General features: G+C 34.8%; 1 protein-coding gene across 6 annotated transcripts in view; it reads right to left on the minus strand.

The window, feature by feature from the left end:
• Positions 1–18,623, minus strand: part of Pcnx1 (pecanex 1) — a 151,135-nt gene that overhangs the window by 93,679 nt on the left and 38,833 nt on the right. For all 6 annotated transcript variants that reach the window (XM_027931593.2, XM_071607712.1, XM_071607710.1 and 3 more), the window contains 3 exons: positions 14,510–14,555; positions 13,538–13,627; positions 6,083–7,786 (listed from right to left, as the gene is read on the minus strand). In XM_027931593.2, the coding sequence (XP_027787394.1) occupies positions 6,083–7,786; positions 13,538–13,627; positions 14,510–14,555 (1,840 nt within the window). The remainder of the gene's footprint in view (positions 1–6,082; positions 7,787–13,537; positions 13,628–14,509; positions 14,556–18,623) is intronic.

Genomic DNA, 18,623 nt, shown 5'->3' on the forward strand with positions numbered 1-18,623 from the left:
TGCTGGGAGAGCACTCTACCACTGAGCCACAGCCCCAGCCCCAGACTTCTCTGCTTTTTGACAACTGCAAATAACAACAATATTATTAGCTGTATTTTGAGTTAAAGACAATTTGCATATCCTTACTAATATTTTCCACAATACCAGCAGCCATACAGTTAGGCAGACAAAATGCTTTCTAGAAACTAAATAATACTTTGGAGTCTACTACACACATACAGAAAACAATTCCTAAAAAGTACAGCATAAGGATTACTTACTTTCATAGGTAATTCCTAATCCTTTTAATCCTTTGTGAATGGAATAAAAATTATTAACCTTCTCTTAGAAAAGTGTATTCAAATACAATTTTCTATTTATTTTTCAGGAGATTCACCTAACATTGGATTACTAGAGAATATATATTTAAAGTGACATATTTGAAAAGGGAAGCTTCCTGAAATGATCAGCATTTAGGTTACATAATGAACGCACAATTTACAAAGCACTCTCACACTTCTAAGCCCATTACAGTCTGACAGTTAACTGTGAGACAGGCGGAGAGTTATGATTCCTGCTTTACAATTAAGGAAACTGAGGCATGGGTTGCATGGCTTGTCAGAGTATTCAATCATTAATTAGAGATATTAAAATGTAATTGTTCACTTTCAAACAGAAATTTCACTTCTGCTAGAAAGAAAAAATATTGCCATGTTTATTTCCATATATGAACACTTATTTACTTTCTCAATAAAATACCATTTTTCTTGATACTGTTGTAAGGGAAGATTTGTTTTCCAAAGCTATTTCACTTCACTTAGTGAGTATGCTTCTAAGATTTTTATGTCTAAGCTCTGAATAGCATAAACATAATCTTAATGAATCAAGATCAACTACTCATACAATTGTAGCACTGTACTATAGTACAATATTAAGCAAATAATATGATGTCCTTGAACACTATTAAAATAAAAGATGGTTTGTCCCTATATTTACTGATCTTATTCTGTTGTGTCTGGCTTTGCTCAGTATAGTTACAGCTCCTCCTTTAGGGTAGGCTATGCATTTTTTTCTGCTTTCATTACTTCAGCCTCTCTCCATCCCCTTCTACTAACTTGCTTCTTCTAACATGTCATGTGAACCAAGAAATCAGAAAATAAGTTTATTAGTCCTTATAGCCCTATGTACTTAGCAAAGTACAAAAGCTTTAATTCACATTTTCTTGTCTGTTCAGTGGTCTTCGTCTTTTCTTTCCAATGCCCAGTGATATTTGAAGAGGGGGGGAGCCCTATAATTTACATATGTAGCACAAACCCTCAGAAATTTGTTTATTTAGAAGACTTGACTTTTCTTTGAATAGTAGTTCTCTTTAAAGATTATCTTTGAGCCAGGCACAGTGGTACATTCGCATGATACCAGCCTGTAATCCCAGCTACTTGGAAGGCTGAAGCAGGATGATCAAACATTAAAGGCCAACTTCAGCAACATGGCGAGACTGTCTCAAAATAAACTAAAAAAGGCTGGGGACATAGCTCAGTGGTGGAGCATGTGCCTAGAGTGTGTGAGGCCCTGGGTTCAATCTCCAGTATAGGGGGGGGGGGGGGGGGAAGATGACCTTTATCTTTGGCTACAAACACAAAGTTATTAAAGGATTACTTACAAAGTGATCTAAATATTCTATTTAAAATAATTTTCTCAGAGAAATACATGTTAAGAAATCCAGAAAAATGTACAAAGTAATAAGTAAACCACAAACCTCTCTACTCTGGCTATTCTTTACAATCTGATACATAATGGAGAAAATATGCTAACAGTATTGAATCATGCAGAAAATAAGTTTACTAGCCCGAAACAAAAGTTTAATAGCCCCCCAAAAAAACTTTAATTAGAAAGAGACCAGCAGAGTAGGAGAAGGGAATCAAGGGGCTAAGGGACAGACAGTAGGGCAGAAGAAGGGAATCAGAGAGAGTGAGGAGGAAAGGGAAGATACTGGGGATTTAAATATAGGAAATCATGTTATGAACATGTACAAATTTTTCACAATGAGTTCCACTATTATGCATAATGATAATGTACCAATAAAAATTTTAAAAGAAAAAATCATTTATTAAAGTACAAGCTAGATACACAATGGAGTATTACTCTGCATTAAAAAATGACAAAATCATAGAATTTGCAGGGAAATGGATGGCATTAGAGCAGATTATGCTAAGTGAAGCTAGCCAATCCCTAAAAAACAAATGCCAAATGTCTTCTTTGATATAAGGAGAATAACTAAGAACAGAGTAGGGACGAAGAGCATGAGAAGAAGATTAACATTTAACAGGGATGAGAGGTGGGAGGGAAAGGGAGAGAGAAGGGAAATTGCTTGGAAATGGAAGGAGACCCTCAGGGTTATACAGTGGAGGGGGTAGAGAGAGAGGAGGGGAGGGGAGGGGAGAGGTGGGGAGGGGGGATGGTGGAGGATGGGAAAGGCAGCGGAGCACAACAGACACTAGTATGGCAATAAAAAAATAAATAAATAAATAAAAAAGTACAAGCTAGAAAACAGAGGACATTTTGCTAGCATATATAATTGTACTTTTTTTGTTCTTAAAATATCAGTCATAAATTAGATATGATTTATAATTACAAAAGAGAAATTAAGTATAAAACAAGAGGTCAACAGAAAATCTCTTAGTCTGAATTTAAAACTTTTTTCCTAAGTAACTGCAGAAGATTATTCATAACATCTGATTTTAACCAAATTACTAAAACAAACACTTCTTTCATAACTAAATATCGAAAGATAAGTTATATGACACATTGTTACTAAAATAAGGTAAAATCCATAAGACTAGATTAGATGTCAACTAAAAATAATTTTTTCTGCTAGTATTATATAAAGAATTAGAAATTCAGATAAAAATATTATCTGAATTTTTTAATATTTTACTTTAATTATTGTCAAATTTCACACAATGGCATAATTAAAACATTTCTAATTTATTTCTACATGTTATTATTTTTCTCTATTTATACCACAGAATTAATACGATAGGATATATGTGTTTAGTAAAACAAGCCTGTTTAATAACAATAACAGCAGCAACATTTTCTATGTACCAGACTGCCTAAGCATCTTAGTGCACAAATGCCCTTAATATTCACAATTACCCTATGAAATAAGTACACTCATCATTTCATTTTAAGAGGAAGAAGCTGAGGGTTAAAGAAGGTAAATAGCTTTGCGTGATTCACAACATTGGAACTCCTATACTAACAAAGGCACATAATTCCATGTCACTAAACTAGATTAACTCCCATTTTAGATATTTTATTTTAATACTTTATAAAGCATTTCCTAATGCTATCCCTTCACAACCAACACCACCCAGTTTAAAAATAAAACAAAAATAATCGGAGAACTCACCAATACCTCAAATTCGCTGAAATAAAATCTATTTGTGGTTTTATGTCTAAGAGTTAAGCAGTAACATATTTTGTTGACATGCTTCAGAAGTACAGTATGCAAGAAAAAACTAGACAGCCCAAAAACATTTCTCCTAAATTGCCAGACAAGACTTGTAACAAATAATGTTTATGTAAACAAGTATCTTTAACATGTGTTTGAGATTCTATATAATTTTTTTGTTTTGTTCTTTTTAGTTATACATGACAGTAGAGAAGATTCTATATAATTTTTAAATAATGAGAATAAAAACAAATCCCCTCCCACTACTTCCAAGCTTCCAAGAAGCCCAAGTAAACGAACCTCCCAAAAAACCCATATATTTAGTTGCAATGAAAACCAACTGAACATAAAACCCCAACACATTTTTTTTTTTAGAAATTTTTTTTTTCAAAGAGAGAGAGAGAGAATTTTTTATTTATTGTTTTTTTAGTTTTCGGCGGACACAACATCTTTGTTTGTATGTGGTGCTGAGGATCGAACCCGGGCCGCACGCATGCCAGGCGAGCGCACTACAGCTTGAGCCACATCTCCAGCCCACCCCAACACATTTAAGTAATTTTGTTTTGCTTACACAATGAAGCTCAAAAATAGTCCCTGAATGTCTTCCTCTGGCAAAAAAAAAAAAAGATTTTCAGTAGTTCACATACTATTACATTTCTTCTACCAAAGTAGGAATAAAAACTTTTAGTTCATTTTTTGCTTCTTATTAACATTTAATGAGATCTTTAAAAAAGAACATAAACAAACAATCAGAAGCTGGAATCTGAAAAATAAGGGCTTATATGAGTCAAAGAACTATATTAAGAAGTAACACGTTCCATGTAACTATTCCTAAAAAACAGAACAACCCACATTACCTATGAAAAGGAAATGACAGTTTAAATATGAAGGCATAGATTTACTATAGGTCTTGCACTTATTTTCAGTATTTACATTTCAACGATACCTAGAATAATAATATTTTGCATTATAGCATGTTTAAATTTTATTTTGATAGCAACTATAAGAATTAAGCAGGTTTACTCATATTTTTTGATAACAACTTAAGCTACATTTTATAATCTAAATCTTACACAATGACTCCAGGAAACTTAATTACTATATTGTCACCAAATGGTTAAAAACATTTCAGACACAATTCATTTCCCAAATTTAGGTTTAATAGACTACTTTCTTCCTGAGGCACTACAGATCATTTCTTTACAATCCATGAGAAATTAATCTTTGTTAGAAACTTTACTGAAGCAGGAGGGGAGGAGGGAAGAGAGAGAATGAGGGAGATGGGGGAGGGGAGAGAGGAGAGAATGGGAGAGAGAGAAAGGGGGGAGAGAGAGAAAGGGAGGAAGGGAGAAAGCACGGGAAGGAGGAAAGGAGGAGAGAGGGAGAGAGGGAGAAAGAAATATGTTTACCACAATGTGGACTTGTAAAATGCTCTGGATGAAATTAAAATTCTTTTAAATAAAAAGCACAGTCACATGTTTGGGAATATCTGTACCAACAAAAAATCCAGCTTAATTTTTTTTGCGGGGGCGGGTACCAGGGACTGAACCCAGGAGAACTTAACCAATGAGTCACATTCCCAGCCCTTTTTATGTATTCTTTTGAGCCAGGGTCTCATTAAGTTGCTTAGGATCTTGCTTAATTGCTGAGATTGGCTTTGAACTCACAATCATCTTGCCTCAGCCTCCCAAACTGCTGGGATTACAGGTGTGTGCTACAAGTCCAACTCAGTTTAACTTTCAACAGAGACTAAACACTATTACACCAATAAACTAAAATCTAAAACTAAGGATAAAGCAAAATAAAGAGAATAGTGTAGAATCTTAAAAAGCTAAGATGCTAATAACATAAAATCTTCTATTTCTATTTTAAAAAGCAGATTTCTAATAATGAGAACATATTAAACTATTCTGCTTAGGATTAAATAGAAACAACTATTTAAAACAACTAAAATAATGAGGCCAACACACACTGACAGAATACAAAAATCACCTATCCAACTTTGTACAATTCTCTATAAACCTGAAATAAATGAGTTATTATTTTAACCAAAACACCATCACTGTCTTGGGGGCATCATACATCCATTAATGAATACAAAATGGCACTATAACCTAAAAATTGAAGGTTAGTAAAGAAAAAGTTATAGTTAAGTTATAGGTAACTTGAATTAAGCATGAAATAAAATCAAACAGACAAAAGAGAGCCACAATTTTTAAAATACATAACTGAAACTAATGTAATATTTGGAGAAATCTCATATGATAAGCAGAGTGATCTAATTCTGGAAGTTCAGTGGCATGCACTACATAAGAGATGACAAGTGGTTTCCTGTGCCAATGTGATTATTGCTATTGCTTTACATGGAAAGGGGGGTAATTTTTGTTATTCCTGGCAAAATATTAACAGATGGCAACTAGCTTAGAAAAGTGGAGGCCATTAAGAACAAATTGACAAACCCAACATGTTTTTTGGTATACATTCCAAAACCTTTAAGACAATTATCTCCTTCTTCATTTAAAAAAGCTTGTTTTACCGCACAGTGGAAGGGGAATATTAACAGAAAGCACATTTTAATTAAGCATTACTCTCATCAATAGCACCAAATTTGCATGATTCTTGGGATGTCTCTTCTTGTACTTTACTTACCTCCACTGACTGCATCTTGCTCGTCCCCTTCAGGAAATGCAACCTGGCTTGGCAAACTATTCCTAGATCGAGTGACTGTTTCTAACTGGGAAGCCCGTCCCAATAAAGACAGCTCATCCAGCACCTCTCCCTCTTTGGCCTCAAGATCTGATTTTGAAGTGGTTAAGGGCTTTATACTTTCAGGTGCCATTAGCCTATTTGAGTCATTCAAACATGCTACTGTGCCACTGTCCAAGCTCAACACTCGGGCACGAGTCTTGGCACTATTTGTGCTGGAAGTCCGTCGTGTAGCCCTCTTTTTGCCAGTTCCTTCAGGACCAGGATGAGCTCTATGTGAGTGTTCAGAGTCTGTACCCCTTTCCTTATGAATGTGTTTGGTCTTTAGAGCGCTATATCTGCCCTCAGGAGATTGGCACGAATGAGAAGTAGTGCTAGAAGAGCTGTCACTGCTGAACTGATGAGCAGAATGGACACTTGATGCTCTACTCAAGTCACTTTGATCACTAGAATCCTCATCATGACAAAATATAGCACTATGTGGTTTGGTTCCAGAAACACCTCGAAAAGAAACATAGTCCCTGTGTCGACTAGAGTCAAAACTGCTGGCTCGTTTCTTTCCTGTCCTTCTCCTGCCTGACTTGTGGGCAGAGGCTGTCCGGTGGATTAAGCTAGAGGATTTGGGTCGTACATCCCCTTCCTTCTGCTTTCCACCAGTATCTTTACAAACTTTTAAATCCACCAAAGTGACAGGCGTCTCATTCTGCTCTTCTTTATTTTCAGCAGGTTTCTCAGGGGTTGGGTCCTCTGGTGCAATAAGCTCATTTGCATGGGGGTTTTTATTGGCTTCTTCAGATGCAGAGGTGCTGAGCCCTCTCTGGTTGTGCATCTCATCAGAGGCCTGAGAATCCTGGGCCTCAGGAGCCCCACTATTTGTACTCACTTCCAGGGCAGTCTTGTCACTGTTAGTCCTTTTGTCACTGGCACAGCAACTCTTCTCTGAGTCAGCACAGCACTCTTTTTTCTTAGCACTTTTCTTTCCCACTTTAGGAGACTCTTCATGCTCTGACAAGATGCTTTCTATGTGAGTGGAACTAGTCTGCTCACTTTTATAGCTGCTGACAGTACTGTTGGTATCACGGTCTGTGCCGCTACAATAGCTCTCTGTTGACCCGCTACTCCGTGTGCTCAGGCTCCTCAGGCTGTCCATGCTTTTGTCTGCATTTAGAGCTTTGCTCTTCCCACTTTTTGTGGGTGGCTGAGAATTACTGTTTTTCAGATCACCAGCAAGCTGGAATTCCCCAGGTAGACAAGTATTTTCCACCAAGGATTCTTTGGATCCAGAATGAGGTTTTGAAGATTCTAACTCACTTACTGGATCTAACCCACGTCTTTGCTGATAAAGAGGGAAGTCATTCAGTGAAGTATCAGGAAAGGCCACAGCAGAGCTGGAAGTCCGTGGTACACCTCGCGGCCGGTGATCTTTCCTGTAAGAATGTGAATGTAAAGGTACAAGAGAGGCTACTTCTGTGTCACAGGCGCTGGACAGAGACTGATCGATGTGGTGGTGGTGGCTATGACTTGGCAGACTCACTTTGTCACTGAAGTCCCTTGGCAAGTCCTGTCCACAAGAGGACAAAGAAGGCTGAATGGAGATGAAGGAATCATTGGAGACCAGACGGAAGAGCTTCCTATCAGTTGCCAAATCTGTTTCAAACACATATTTGGAAATGTTAACACAGATGTATGTATGCTTATGCATTGTTTAACAATGGAAAGAATTCAAGCCATACAAAAAATCAAGTATAAACAATTTCTCAAGCAGTTCAGTGAATAACAGTTGACCAGTCATTCAAAAGAGCTGATTTCTACTTCATAGCTACACAAAGAAAGCTTTCTACTAATGGAATGAACTGAACTTTCAAATCCAAGTTCTCCAACCAGCCTCAGAAAAGGTTCTGTAGACTATCAATAATAAAATAAGAAGCAAAAAAGAATTTTATTTATAATAGACCTGGATTTCTATGCAAGCTCTAACTTATCAATGAGGTGACCTGGGGTTACTTTTTTGAGCATGCTTCTTCATCTATAAAATATGATGTCAACCTCACTGAGTACTAGTAAGCAAGGAATACTGAGTTCTTCAAATATACTTGGCTTGCCATAGTGCTGTTACAATTAATGGTAGCTACCATTATTTTACCTAACACAATACTAAAATCCTTCTGAAAAACTTATATTATTATTTTACAAATCAACAAAAACCTAGAATATTCGGGAACAGAAAATTACAGGGCTTACCAATCCTTACCAATAATTTTGACATAATGATGCAAGGTATCATACTATTCACAATGATTTAAAAAAAAAAAAACAGTAATTATAGGACAAGATATTGCACTTTCTCTTTCATCATTCATACAGCAACCCAAAATGCTTTGTGGAAAGAAAAAAAACAAACACATATTCTCCTATATATATGTAAGTCCATTCTTTTAATCCATCATTTAGGGTAGTGATGAGTGATTTGAATTACCATGTATACTATGAAAATAAAATATGAGTAAACCTACCTACATTGTAACTTATCTTGGACTATAGCTTGACAACTGATCTGCACAAACGCTGATCTTTTTACTATATATTTTGACAGACAAGGTGCTTGAATCTGCTTTTAGTTCAATAAAAAGAAGCATTATCTTATTTGTCATAACTGCATAGACAAGAGCAATAATAAATTCTATAGTGAGTCAGATTCTTCTCAGTAGAATCTCAATGTTAAAAGCAGACATTTCTCCCTAGGACTAAAATAAAATGAATTACTAGAAAAGTTTCTGTACCTTTAAAACATCTAAATCTAAATCTGATCTAAATAATTAAAAACTTAAATAGCCTCTAGAATGTACCACATAAATTGTAATTTATAAATGCCCTATTATGCTTTGTTTCAAGATAAGTAAAACCCAAGTTCTTTATCATTTGCCCAAAAGAGTTGTCACTATTCCTCTCTAACTTTCAAAATTTTAAAAAGTTAGCATCTTATTTATTTTGTAATATTAAATTACAATATGTTGGGGGCTGTAGCTCAGTGGTAGAGTGCTTGCCTAGCACATGTGAAATACTGGGTTTGATTCCCAGCACCACATTTAAAAAAAACAAAAACAAAATAAAGGTATTGTGTCCACCTACAACTAAAAATATTTTTTAAAAAATTATAATATGTTATTATGGGGGGACTCTAGATATTTATCTCTTATAAATAATTATCAAGGATATAAATCTTATAGAACAAAAACTTATCCACTAACTCCCTTCTAAGACATTAATGAAGTAGAAATTTCAATTTTTTCACATAACAGCCAATCTTTAATAGACGTATTTTTTTTTTCAATAGGGCTAAACAAATGAAAGGTTTAATTCTGTCCAGAGGAATTTAAGTTGTTAAAAGTGATTCTAGGGGCTGGGGTTGTGGCTTAGTGGTTGAGCACTTATCTAGTGCGTGTGAAGCCCTGGGTTTGATCCTCAGCACCACATACAAATAAATAAATGAAAGTATTATGTCCAACTACAACTAAAAAATCAATATTAAAAAAAGTGATTCTATCACAGTTAGCCATAAAAAAGGAATACATACAACAACACAGTAAATGAAAGAAGCCAGACACAAAAAGCCATGCATTATATAATTCCATTCATATGAAATGTTCAGAACAGGAAAATACATAGAGACAGAAAGACAACTGTTAACTATTAGAGGCTGGCTGAATAAGGAAATGGACAGTACAATGGGTGCAGGCTTCTTTTTATGGTAATGAAATGTTCAGGAACTAAGATAGTGGTAATGGTGCAAAACCTTGCAAATATACTAAAAACCAGTAAACTGGACATTATAGAAGGATAGATTTTAATGTCATGTAAGTTATGTCACAATAAAAAAAGAAGAAAAAGTTAGTTACATACCAAAAATATTAACCAAAGTTTCTCAGTGGCAGATATGTGAATTATTTTCTTCATATGTAACTATATTTTCTAACATAAATCATATTTTCCTCCCCTCTTCTAGATCATTCCCCAACAAATACAATATTATTTCTCTTACAAAATCTAAATCCTTCCTTTATCTCCACTTCCTCTGTAACTATCAATTTATTTATTTTTTTTAAAGGCAATTATTTATTTATTTATTTATTTAATATTTATTGTTTAGTTTTCGGCAAACACAACATCTTTGTATGTGGTGCTGAGGATCGAACCCGGGCCGCATGCATGCCAGGCGAGCACGCTACCACTTAAGCCACATCCCCAGCCCCTGTAACTATCGATTTAGGTCTTTGCTCCCCCTTATAGAAATTCATTAAGAGTATTTTAGTCACTTTCTTTGATTCTTCTCCTGATTCTGAAATTGATTAATCCCACTTCATTAAAACTATGCCTTTCAAGGTTAGCAATACCCTGTACAATGTTAAATTCAATGGACAAGTCTCAGTTCTCATGTCCCTTGACCTATCAGCAACATTTAATAAAACAGATAAATCCATTCTTGAAATGCTGAGACATAAGTCTCAGTTTTACTTCTATTTCATTAGTTGTTCCTTCTGTGTCTCCTGGACTTCTTAAAGTGAACAACTCAGGACTCAGTCCTTAAAATTTTTAATTTGTCTGCCTATACTCCTCCTTGTGTAGATCTCATACGGTTTTACGGCCCCACAATAAACATTCAGAAATTCCTGTAACTAGTTCCTCTATCTTCTACTCAACCTCTCTACAAATATTGGATGGCCTAAAGATCTGATCTTAGATAGGGAAGATATGGGTAAGGCTAGATGGGGACACTAAATAAGTCCTTAGAAGTGAAGAAAAAGAGGATACACCCCCACATAATTAGATTTCTCCTGATAATCTTGAATTATGTTGACAAAAAGTGTGCCAATTAATCAATTAATTGTTAATCAACTAAAAGTTACTCTCTTATAAATCCAAGCCAGCCACCAAGACAACCAGGAGTACAAACAATAATTAATCCAGAACAAAAATTGCCACTAGGTGGTGCCAAACCACAGTCAGGACCAAGAAGGAATTGGATCACGAGGCCAATCCATGTAAACTCAAAACTAGCTAACCCATGATCTATGCCCTGGACTACTGCAATAATCTGGTTAACTGAGCTCTCTGCTTCAGCTTTTTCCCCTTTCAATATATTCTCACATTCTCAACATAGAAGCCACAGTAATTCTGTTAAAATGTAACATAATCCTTTAGTAGTTTCTCATATCAGAATTAAAACTAACATCTTTAAAATGGCTTCCAAGACACTACACAATTTGGCCCTTCACTTATTTTGCACCAGCCACATTATTTCTCAGACTTGACAGGCTGTTCCTACTTTACACCTTTTGCACTTGTTATTCCCTCTACATAAAAGGACCCCTAATCTCCTAGATACCCTGGAAGAACACTCCTTCTTCAGGTCTTTGCTCTAGTGAGTCTTCCCTCAAACACTCTATTAAAATTGTAACTTCTCAAGCCCCCACAACTCCTCATCCTCTGCCTACTACATACGTACTGACTTATACATATGACTACATGTTAATAGTATGGAAGCCACACAAGGGTAGAAATTTTTGTCTGTTCACTGGTTTATTTCCAGTACTTGAAACAGTACCAGGAAAATCATGAGTACTCAGTGATATTTGTTAAATGGAAAAATGTTACATGATAAAAGTTATAAAATTAAATCAAAGTAGTATCATGCAATGGTTAAGAGTAATTCGAAACTAGATTTCATTTATAGGAGTGCCACTTTGTAGCTTTGTGACTCTGGACAAGTTTCCTTTAACTTCTAAGCCATAATGTGCTTACCTGTAAAGTGATAACAACAGTAGTAACAACTTCAAATGCACATAGTGAATATTAACTGGGTAAATACATGTCAAGTGCTTAGAAGATGACCTAAACCCTGAGTTGACAAACTAAGGACCATGGAACCAAATCTGGCCACATTTGTAAAGGAAGTCTGAGTGTAGCACAGCCATGCCCTTCATTTATGTATTATTTATGGCTCCTTTCACTCTACCATGGCAAAACTGAGGTCACTGGGTAGCAAGAGAGACCACATGACCTACAAAGCTATCTGGCTCTTTCAGAGTAAGTTTGGTGATGCCTAACCTGAACAAAAGTATGCACTCAATGAATGTTGGATATCATTATCTATATTCACGTGTAGCTAGTTACAAGGATAGACTGCAACCTCAACTAGCCAGACTATAAAAATCTTGCTTGTATATGGGTACTTTCCAGATATAAAATAAGATAATGAAATATGACTCCTAAAAGCAGTGGTACCAACCTTCTAAGATTATCATCTAGGGTTAAGATCTTCTTCCAAAGGCTATATGTTATAAAAAGGGATACTACAACTCTTAAAGCAACTAATTCATCTTTAACTAAAAAAACAAAACAAAGAAAACTAAAAGAAAAAAAAGGTTTCCATACCATACAGTATATTTAGAGGTCTTTATTGTAATTCCAAAAAAGCTGGGTGACAGTAATAAACTTCCAAGTACCAATAACAAAGTACACTTTTGAGAAATGGACTTAAATAAGATATCAAATTAATGGACAAATGTCATAATTCAGTGATCTATGTGCAACCTCATAAGCAAGCTTCATAATTAAAAATAAAAAAATCTTTCAGCCTATCTACCCATCCAATATCATCACCACAATTAAAATAATAATAATAGGTTATAACAGGATAGAAACAGGAAGACAGGTTTCTCATTCAATTCTGGTTCTTTGTCTCCATATAACCTTGGACAATCTCCACTTAAAAATGGAGATGATTTATCTGTCCTTTCATATTTGAAAATTAAAACTCAAACATGAAAATGTCTTAGTCAAAAACAAACTCTATAAAGTCCACAATATTTATTTACAATTGAATTGAGTAAGAAAGGAAAAAAAAACACATATAATCAAACTTTCTATTCACAATCTGCTATAGAAAAGTACTATGTTGGAGACAAAGTTTCTCAGAAAATTCAATCGCAATTTATTTCTCTTTATAAGACATTATAGTTTCTGCAGTCAGGTAAGAGATGAAGCAGCTGGTATTTAGAAATAGAAAATGATAGTTTTACATACTGTTATTACTTAGTTGGGCTCAGTGCTCTAACCAACTTAAGAACAGTATAGGATTCTTCCCATCTCATCTGGGACACACATTTATAAAATTTCTCTTACCATATTTATTTTTAAAAACATGTATGCTTGAATTCAGTAAGGGAAAAGTACTTGTAATGCTGTATTATTATTATTATCCCAATAAATCATATTATTTAATGTTTCCTAAAAATAACCACATTTCATTTGTACAAACTTATAAAATGTAAATGATGCATTCCACAAATTCACCCTGGTCACCACAACATGTGTCACTGTGCAGCATAATGTTCTTACCTTGTTCTTCACTTCCTTCCTTACAAAGACTAGAGCTCTGGCCCAGACTTAAACTGATATCATCAGATGTCTTAGCAGTGTCTGTGTCTCCTAAAAGTTAAGAAAAACACATGAGGACACTGTATTAAAGTAAAGGCTTAGTGTGTCAAAACCAAGAAACAATATCAGGAGTGTGGTAGACATCTATCAACTAAAGCAGTTTCTACACATCATGGATTACAATAATGGAAGATGCACTGAAATATTATGGATTATCAGAGCACATAATTACTCTGAGAACAAAATAACATGGAAAGCTTCATAATATTAGCTAGTAAAACTATTTCTTTAAATAATAGATTTTAGCTGGGTGTGGTGGCACATGCCTGTAATCCCACGGGCTCAGGAGGCTGAGGCAGGAGGATCAAAAGTTCAAAGCCAGCCTCAGCAACTTAAGGAGGCCCTCAGCAATTTGGCAAGACACTGTCTCTAAATAAAAATACAAGAAGGGCTGGGGATGTGGCTCAGTGGTTGAGTGCCCCTGGGTTCAATCCCTGGTACCTATATGTAGGAACAAATTATGTTACAACAATTTAAAATACAATAAATTTCCTTCCTTAGGAAAATAAGTAAACTAAATCATTGTAGGGCAAAAATAATATGAATGTATCTTAAATAGATGTGTAGAACATTTATTCTCATATTTAAATTTTTCACATCAAATTAGTTTTCCATGAACCTCACCTAAACATGTATTTTCTTTCTCCAAGGAAGTTTCTTACATATCAATAACTTATAATTTGTGCAATATAATTCAAATGGTCACTATGTTAAAATCTGGATGATGAAAAGATAACAATTTAAATCAAGCAATCTATTATGAGATAAATGACTTTAGCTCTAAGGTCAAAAATGACATTTGAATGTTTAGAACTATTATCTTTATTACAAACAAAAAAGTCAGAGGCAATGTTCAAGTTAGATCATGTCTACCTTTAATAGTTGCTGCTGTTCCAAGACGAGAGGAACCAGATCCAATCTGAAAACACAATATAAGGTAAATAAAACTAAATAATATGCTAGTAGCATGTCCTTATCAATACAAACTAGTAAGATTATCAAACAAAATTATATCATCTAAACATGCTGTCACTTTTTATTAATATTAAAACACTAGACATGTTCTATCATAGCCACACAACCTGTTTTCTGCGGTATACACTGTGGTATCTTACAGGTGTGCCAAGATTCTGAATCCCTCTGCATGCTCAGGGCTGATGAAATTCCCAAGGCCAAATGCCTCCAATATCAAGCAGTTTGTATCATACAGTTATTATCATTTTTTTATGTTGTATCATGACATGCTAGTGTTATAATAAACAAAAGCAAAACCAGGCACTGAGTCTACATGGAATAAATTCAGACTTCCTAGGGTACATAAAGGGATGGTTTGGAGGGACAAAACCCATTAACATATGCTACAAAGAGCAACATAAATCTTACTGCCCAATTGTTAGTGTATTGATATATAATTTCCTTAGTTCCAGAAAAGAAGTAAGTATGGTTAGAACATTTAAAAAGAATAAAAATCTAAAGCATGCATCTACAATAAGTGAATTTTTAGCACAACTATAATTAGAAATTTGAAATGTGATTGCTGAGCTTTCAGAGTGCTTATTTTCAAATGGTGTAATATTTCTCTAAAATTTCACAGCCATTATTTATTATACTACCATAAAAATCATATAAACAAATACCACAAATTGTACAAACATAGTGAGGAAACCAAATACAACAACATCAACAAGTCTTAGCAACTCTTCTTTTCAACTTTAAAAAAAAAAAAAAAAAACTTTTTTAAAGGGATTCAAAGAAGAAAACTGTTAAGTAAATTTAGCATTGTAAAATAAAATTCAAAACATCACACAGGGCTGGGGTTGTGGCTCAGTGGTGGGGTGCAAGTGTGAGGTAGTGGGTTCAATCCTCAGCACCACATAAAACTAACTCTTTAGGTCAAAACATAGGTTAATACTGTTTTTGAAGAGGCAGGATTTTCTTGATCTGGATGGCCACTGAACAGGTGTATACAGATGTAAAACCACATTGAGCTGTACGCTCAAGATGTATACTATGCTGTAGAAGCTACACCAGTGAAAAAGTAAATAAAAATAGGCATATAGAGGGTCTGGGACTGTGGCTCAGTAGCAGAACACTTGCCTTGTATGTATGAGGCACTGGGTTTAATCCTCAGCACTACATGAAAATAAATAAATAAAATGAAAGTATTTAAAAAATAGGCATATACAGATGAAAATACTAAAAAACTCTGGATATAGCCAATAAAAAATAAGTTTTGTAATACTTCTAAGCTGTTTTTTAAGCTTGACTCTCCTAGTATTTTAGAATTTCTACTTTCAATTAAACATAAAAGGTACTATAATTGGCCAGGGGGGAAAAAGTCTAAAAACTATTTGACTACAAAAGAAGTTTCATTCTTACCATACCAGCTAGACAAGTTACAGAAATAACATATATCATCTACTAGAATTATAAACACATAACTTCCTAGACAGAAATTCAAAAATAAATAATAATCAAGTACAGTGGCATAAGCCTATAATCCCAGTGGCTCGGAGGCTGAGGCAGGAAGATAGCAAGTTCAAAGGCAGCTTCCACAACTTAGCAAGGCCCTAAGCAACTTAGTGAGACCCAGCCTAAACATAAAAAATAAAAAGAGCTAGGGATGTGACTCAGTGGGTTCAATCTTTGGTACCAAAAAAATAAAAAAGCAAACAAAAACTCAGCACACCCTTCTAGGAACTTAAATGTTAAAAACTTTTTTTTTTTTTTTTTTGGAGATAGGATCCCACTACATTGTCCTGGTTCTCCTTGAACTCACTATTCTCCTGTCCCCCGTAGCTAGAATTACACATAACAGGCATGCGCCACTACACCTGACTCCTCAAGACCTTTTGGCATATGGGCTTTTGTCATTTGCTCACAACCTCAAAATATTCCCCTTTTCTTCCTTTAACACGCTCCCCATTTTAATCAGATGTCAGTCACGCATCTTTTCACCTATGAGCAGTGGGCCCAGTCCCTGTCTAGAGGGAGGTACATGAGCTAGTTCTGGTCAATGAATGAAACAGGGAGTCTGCTGGAGGGCTTCAGGAAGAGATTCTTATAAGTCTAAGAAGAGGACCAAGAATTCTTGAACAGCGTCTTGACTGAAGCTGTTATGCTCATCCTACAGCCCTGGGAAAAGGCCTAGGGAACTATGGAAATGCCAACCCAGAGGCTCAGCATTACTGAGATGCTGAACAAATGCCACAAATGTCAAACACCTCCAGATTTAGAAGATAACACAAACTCGTATTTCTCTACGATAGTATAAGTTGGGTATTCTATTATTTGCTGATACCATGGTAGTAATATTTTATTCTTCATGCTTTTCTGTATTATTTAAGCTACTCCCAAATAGCAAAGAATCATGACTAAAACAACAGGTGATCAAGAATATAAAATACTATATCTAAATGCAATTCATCCCCCAAAGGGTCACTTTGGAAAAACTCAATGGCATTAACATTCACGATACATTTGGTAAAGAGAAGTGAGTTCAAAATAACAAGCACATTAGAACTCCATTTTGTTGTAAAAGTTTTCTTATTATATACAATATCATGAATGATTTTTAGTTTTCTTGTTTATCCTCATTTGTTAAATTTTTTAAGAATGAAAAGAAAAAAATTAAGAAAAATAGTAACTTCCTATACTTGAGGGTGAAGTTCTTTATTCAAATGATTTTCATAAATTGAAATATTGTAGTGTTTCTTCCCTGTGGTAAGTGCCATAGGAAAGGTCCAGGAAGGATTATACATTTAAGACAAAAGGGTACTTACAACTAGAGAGTGTTTCAGGTAAGGCCACCTCCCCAGGAATCTTTGCCTTTCTCTCTACCTGAAATTAATAAATTTTCCTTGGAAGTAATCTCTTTTTCTGCACCATTCTGATGGCAATTATTACTCTGTAAAAGGACTTTGTACTTAATTCTTTGGCAGTATATATTACATTTATAACTTTAGTTATATCATAGGTCTCAATCTCTTTGGGGATTAAGACCTATTCCTCACACCAAATAAAATGCTTTGAATATTATCAGACACCAAAATATTGAAGAAAAACAAGTGACTAAAAGGAAAGAGGAAGGTAAGGGGAAAATAAAAAAGGCAAAGGAAATGGAAGGCAGAAGATGGAAGGGAGCAAAGCAGAGGTAGCGAAAGGGAAAAAATGATAACAATGACTAAAGATACAGCCACTATATACAAAGAGCTCATGATCTGGTACAGAAGACATTTACATAATAATTATGACAATATGTCATAATGGGAGTATCTCCACCAATATATAAAAAGCCTGACTACTTCACTCCAGCTTCTCTAAAGGGTAACAACAATTACATTCACCTTATTTTTCATTATAATACAACATGAAATCACTAAAACCCAAAAAGCATGATAGCCTTCAATATTTGCCCATTTTAATTTAAAAGTTACTATTTTAAGGAAAACCGAAGGCTGTGTGTTATGTGCAAATGTGCTTTAATTATATTCAGGAGGGGACTCCTTCCCTAAAGGAAGTACAAGTTCCAACAAAAATGAGGCCAAGGTCAGAGTATCCAAAGGTGGCTGGCCATTGCTGCGCCTTTTCACCTTCCCTATTGCAAAAATTAACAAAGGTATGACTCTCCAAAATACTGTTGGAAAAATGTAGAATAACTTCCTGCGATAATCTGACATTACTTTACTTTTCCAAGAAAGAAGAAAGGCTAGGGTTAATTAAGATTACAAAACATGTAGCCATCTTTAGAGATTAAGTCATTTCATTCTATAAAAAGCAACTGAGGAAAGCAAAAAGCCAACAAAAAATAGGATCAAGGATAGTAACACTATTCTTCAAAAAGGTATTATAAAACTTGAAACTTGTTATGGAAAGATAACATATATTCTATATTATACTCAAATCACAACTAAAACTATTACCAAAATTCATTCACTTGAATTTTAAATCATAAACACAGGCAAAACTTCTATCAAAATAGAAAATA

The sequence above is a fragment of the Marmota flaviventris genome, chromosome 2 (genome assembly GCF_047511675.1).
Source record: "Marmota flaviventris isolate mMarFla1 chromosome 2, mMarFla1.hap1, whole genome shotgun sequence".
NCBI lineage: Eukaryota > Metazoa > Chordata > Mammalia > Rodentia > Sciuridae > Marmota > Marmota flaviventris.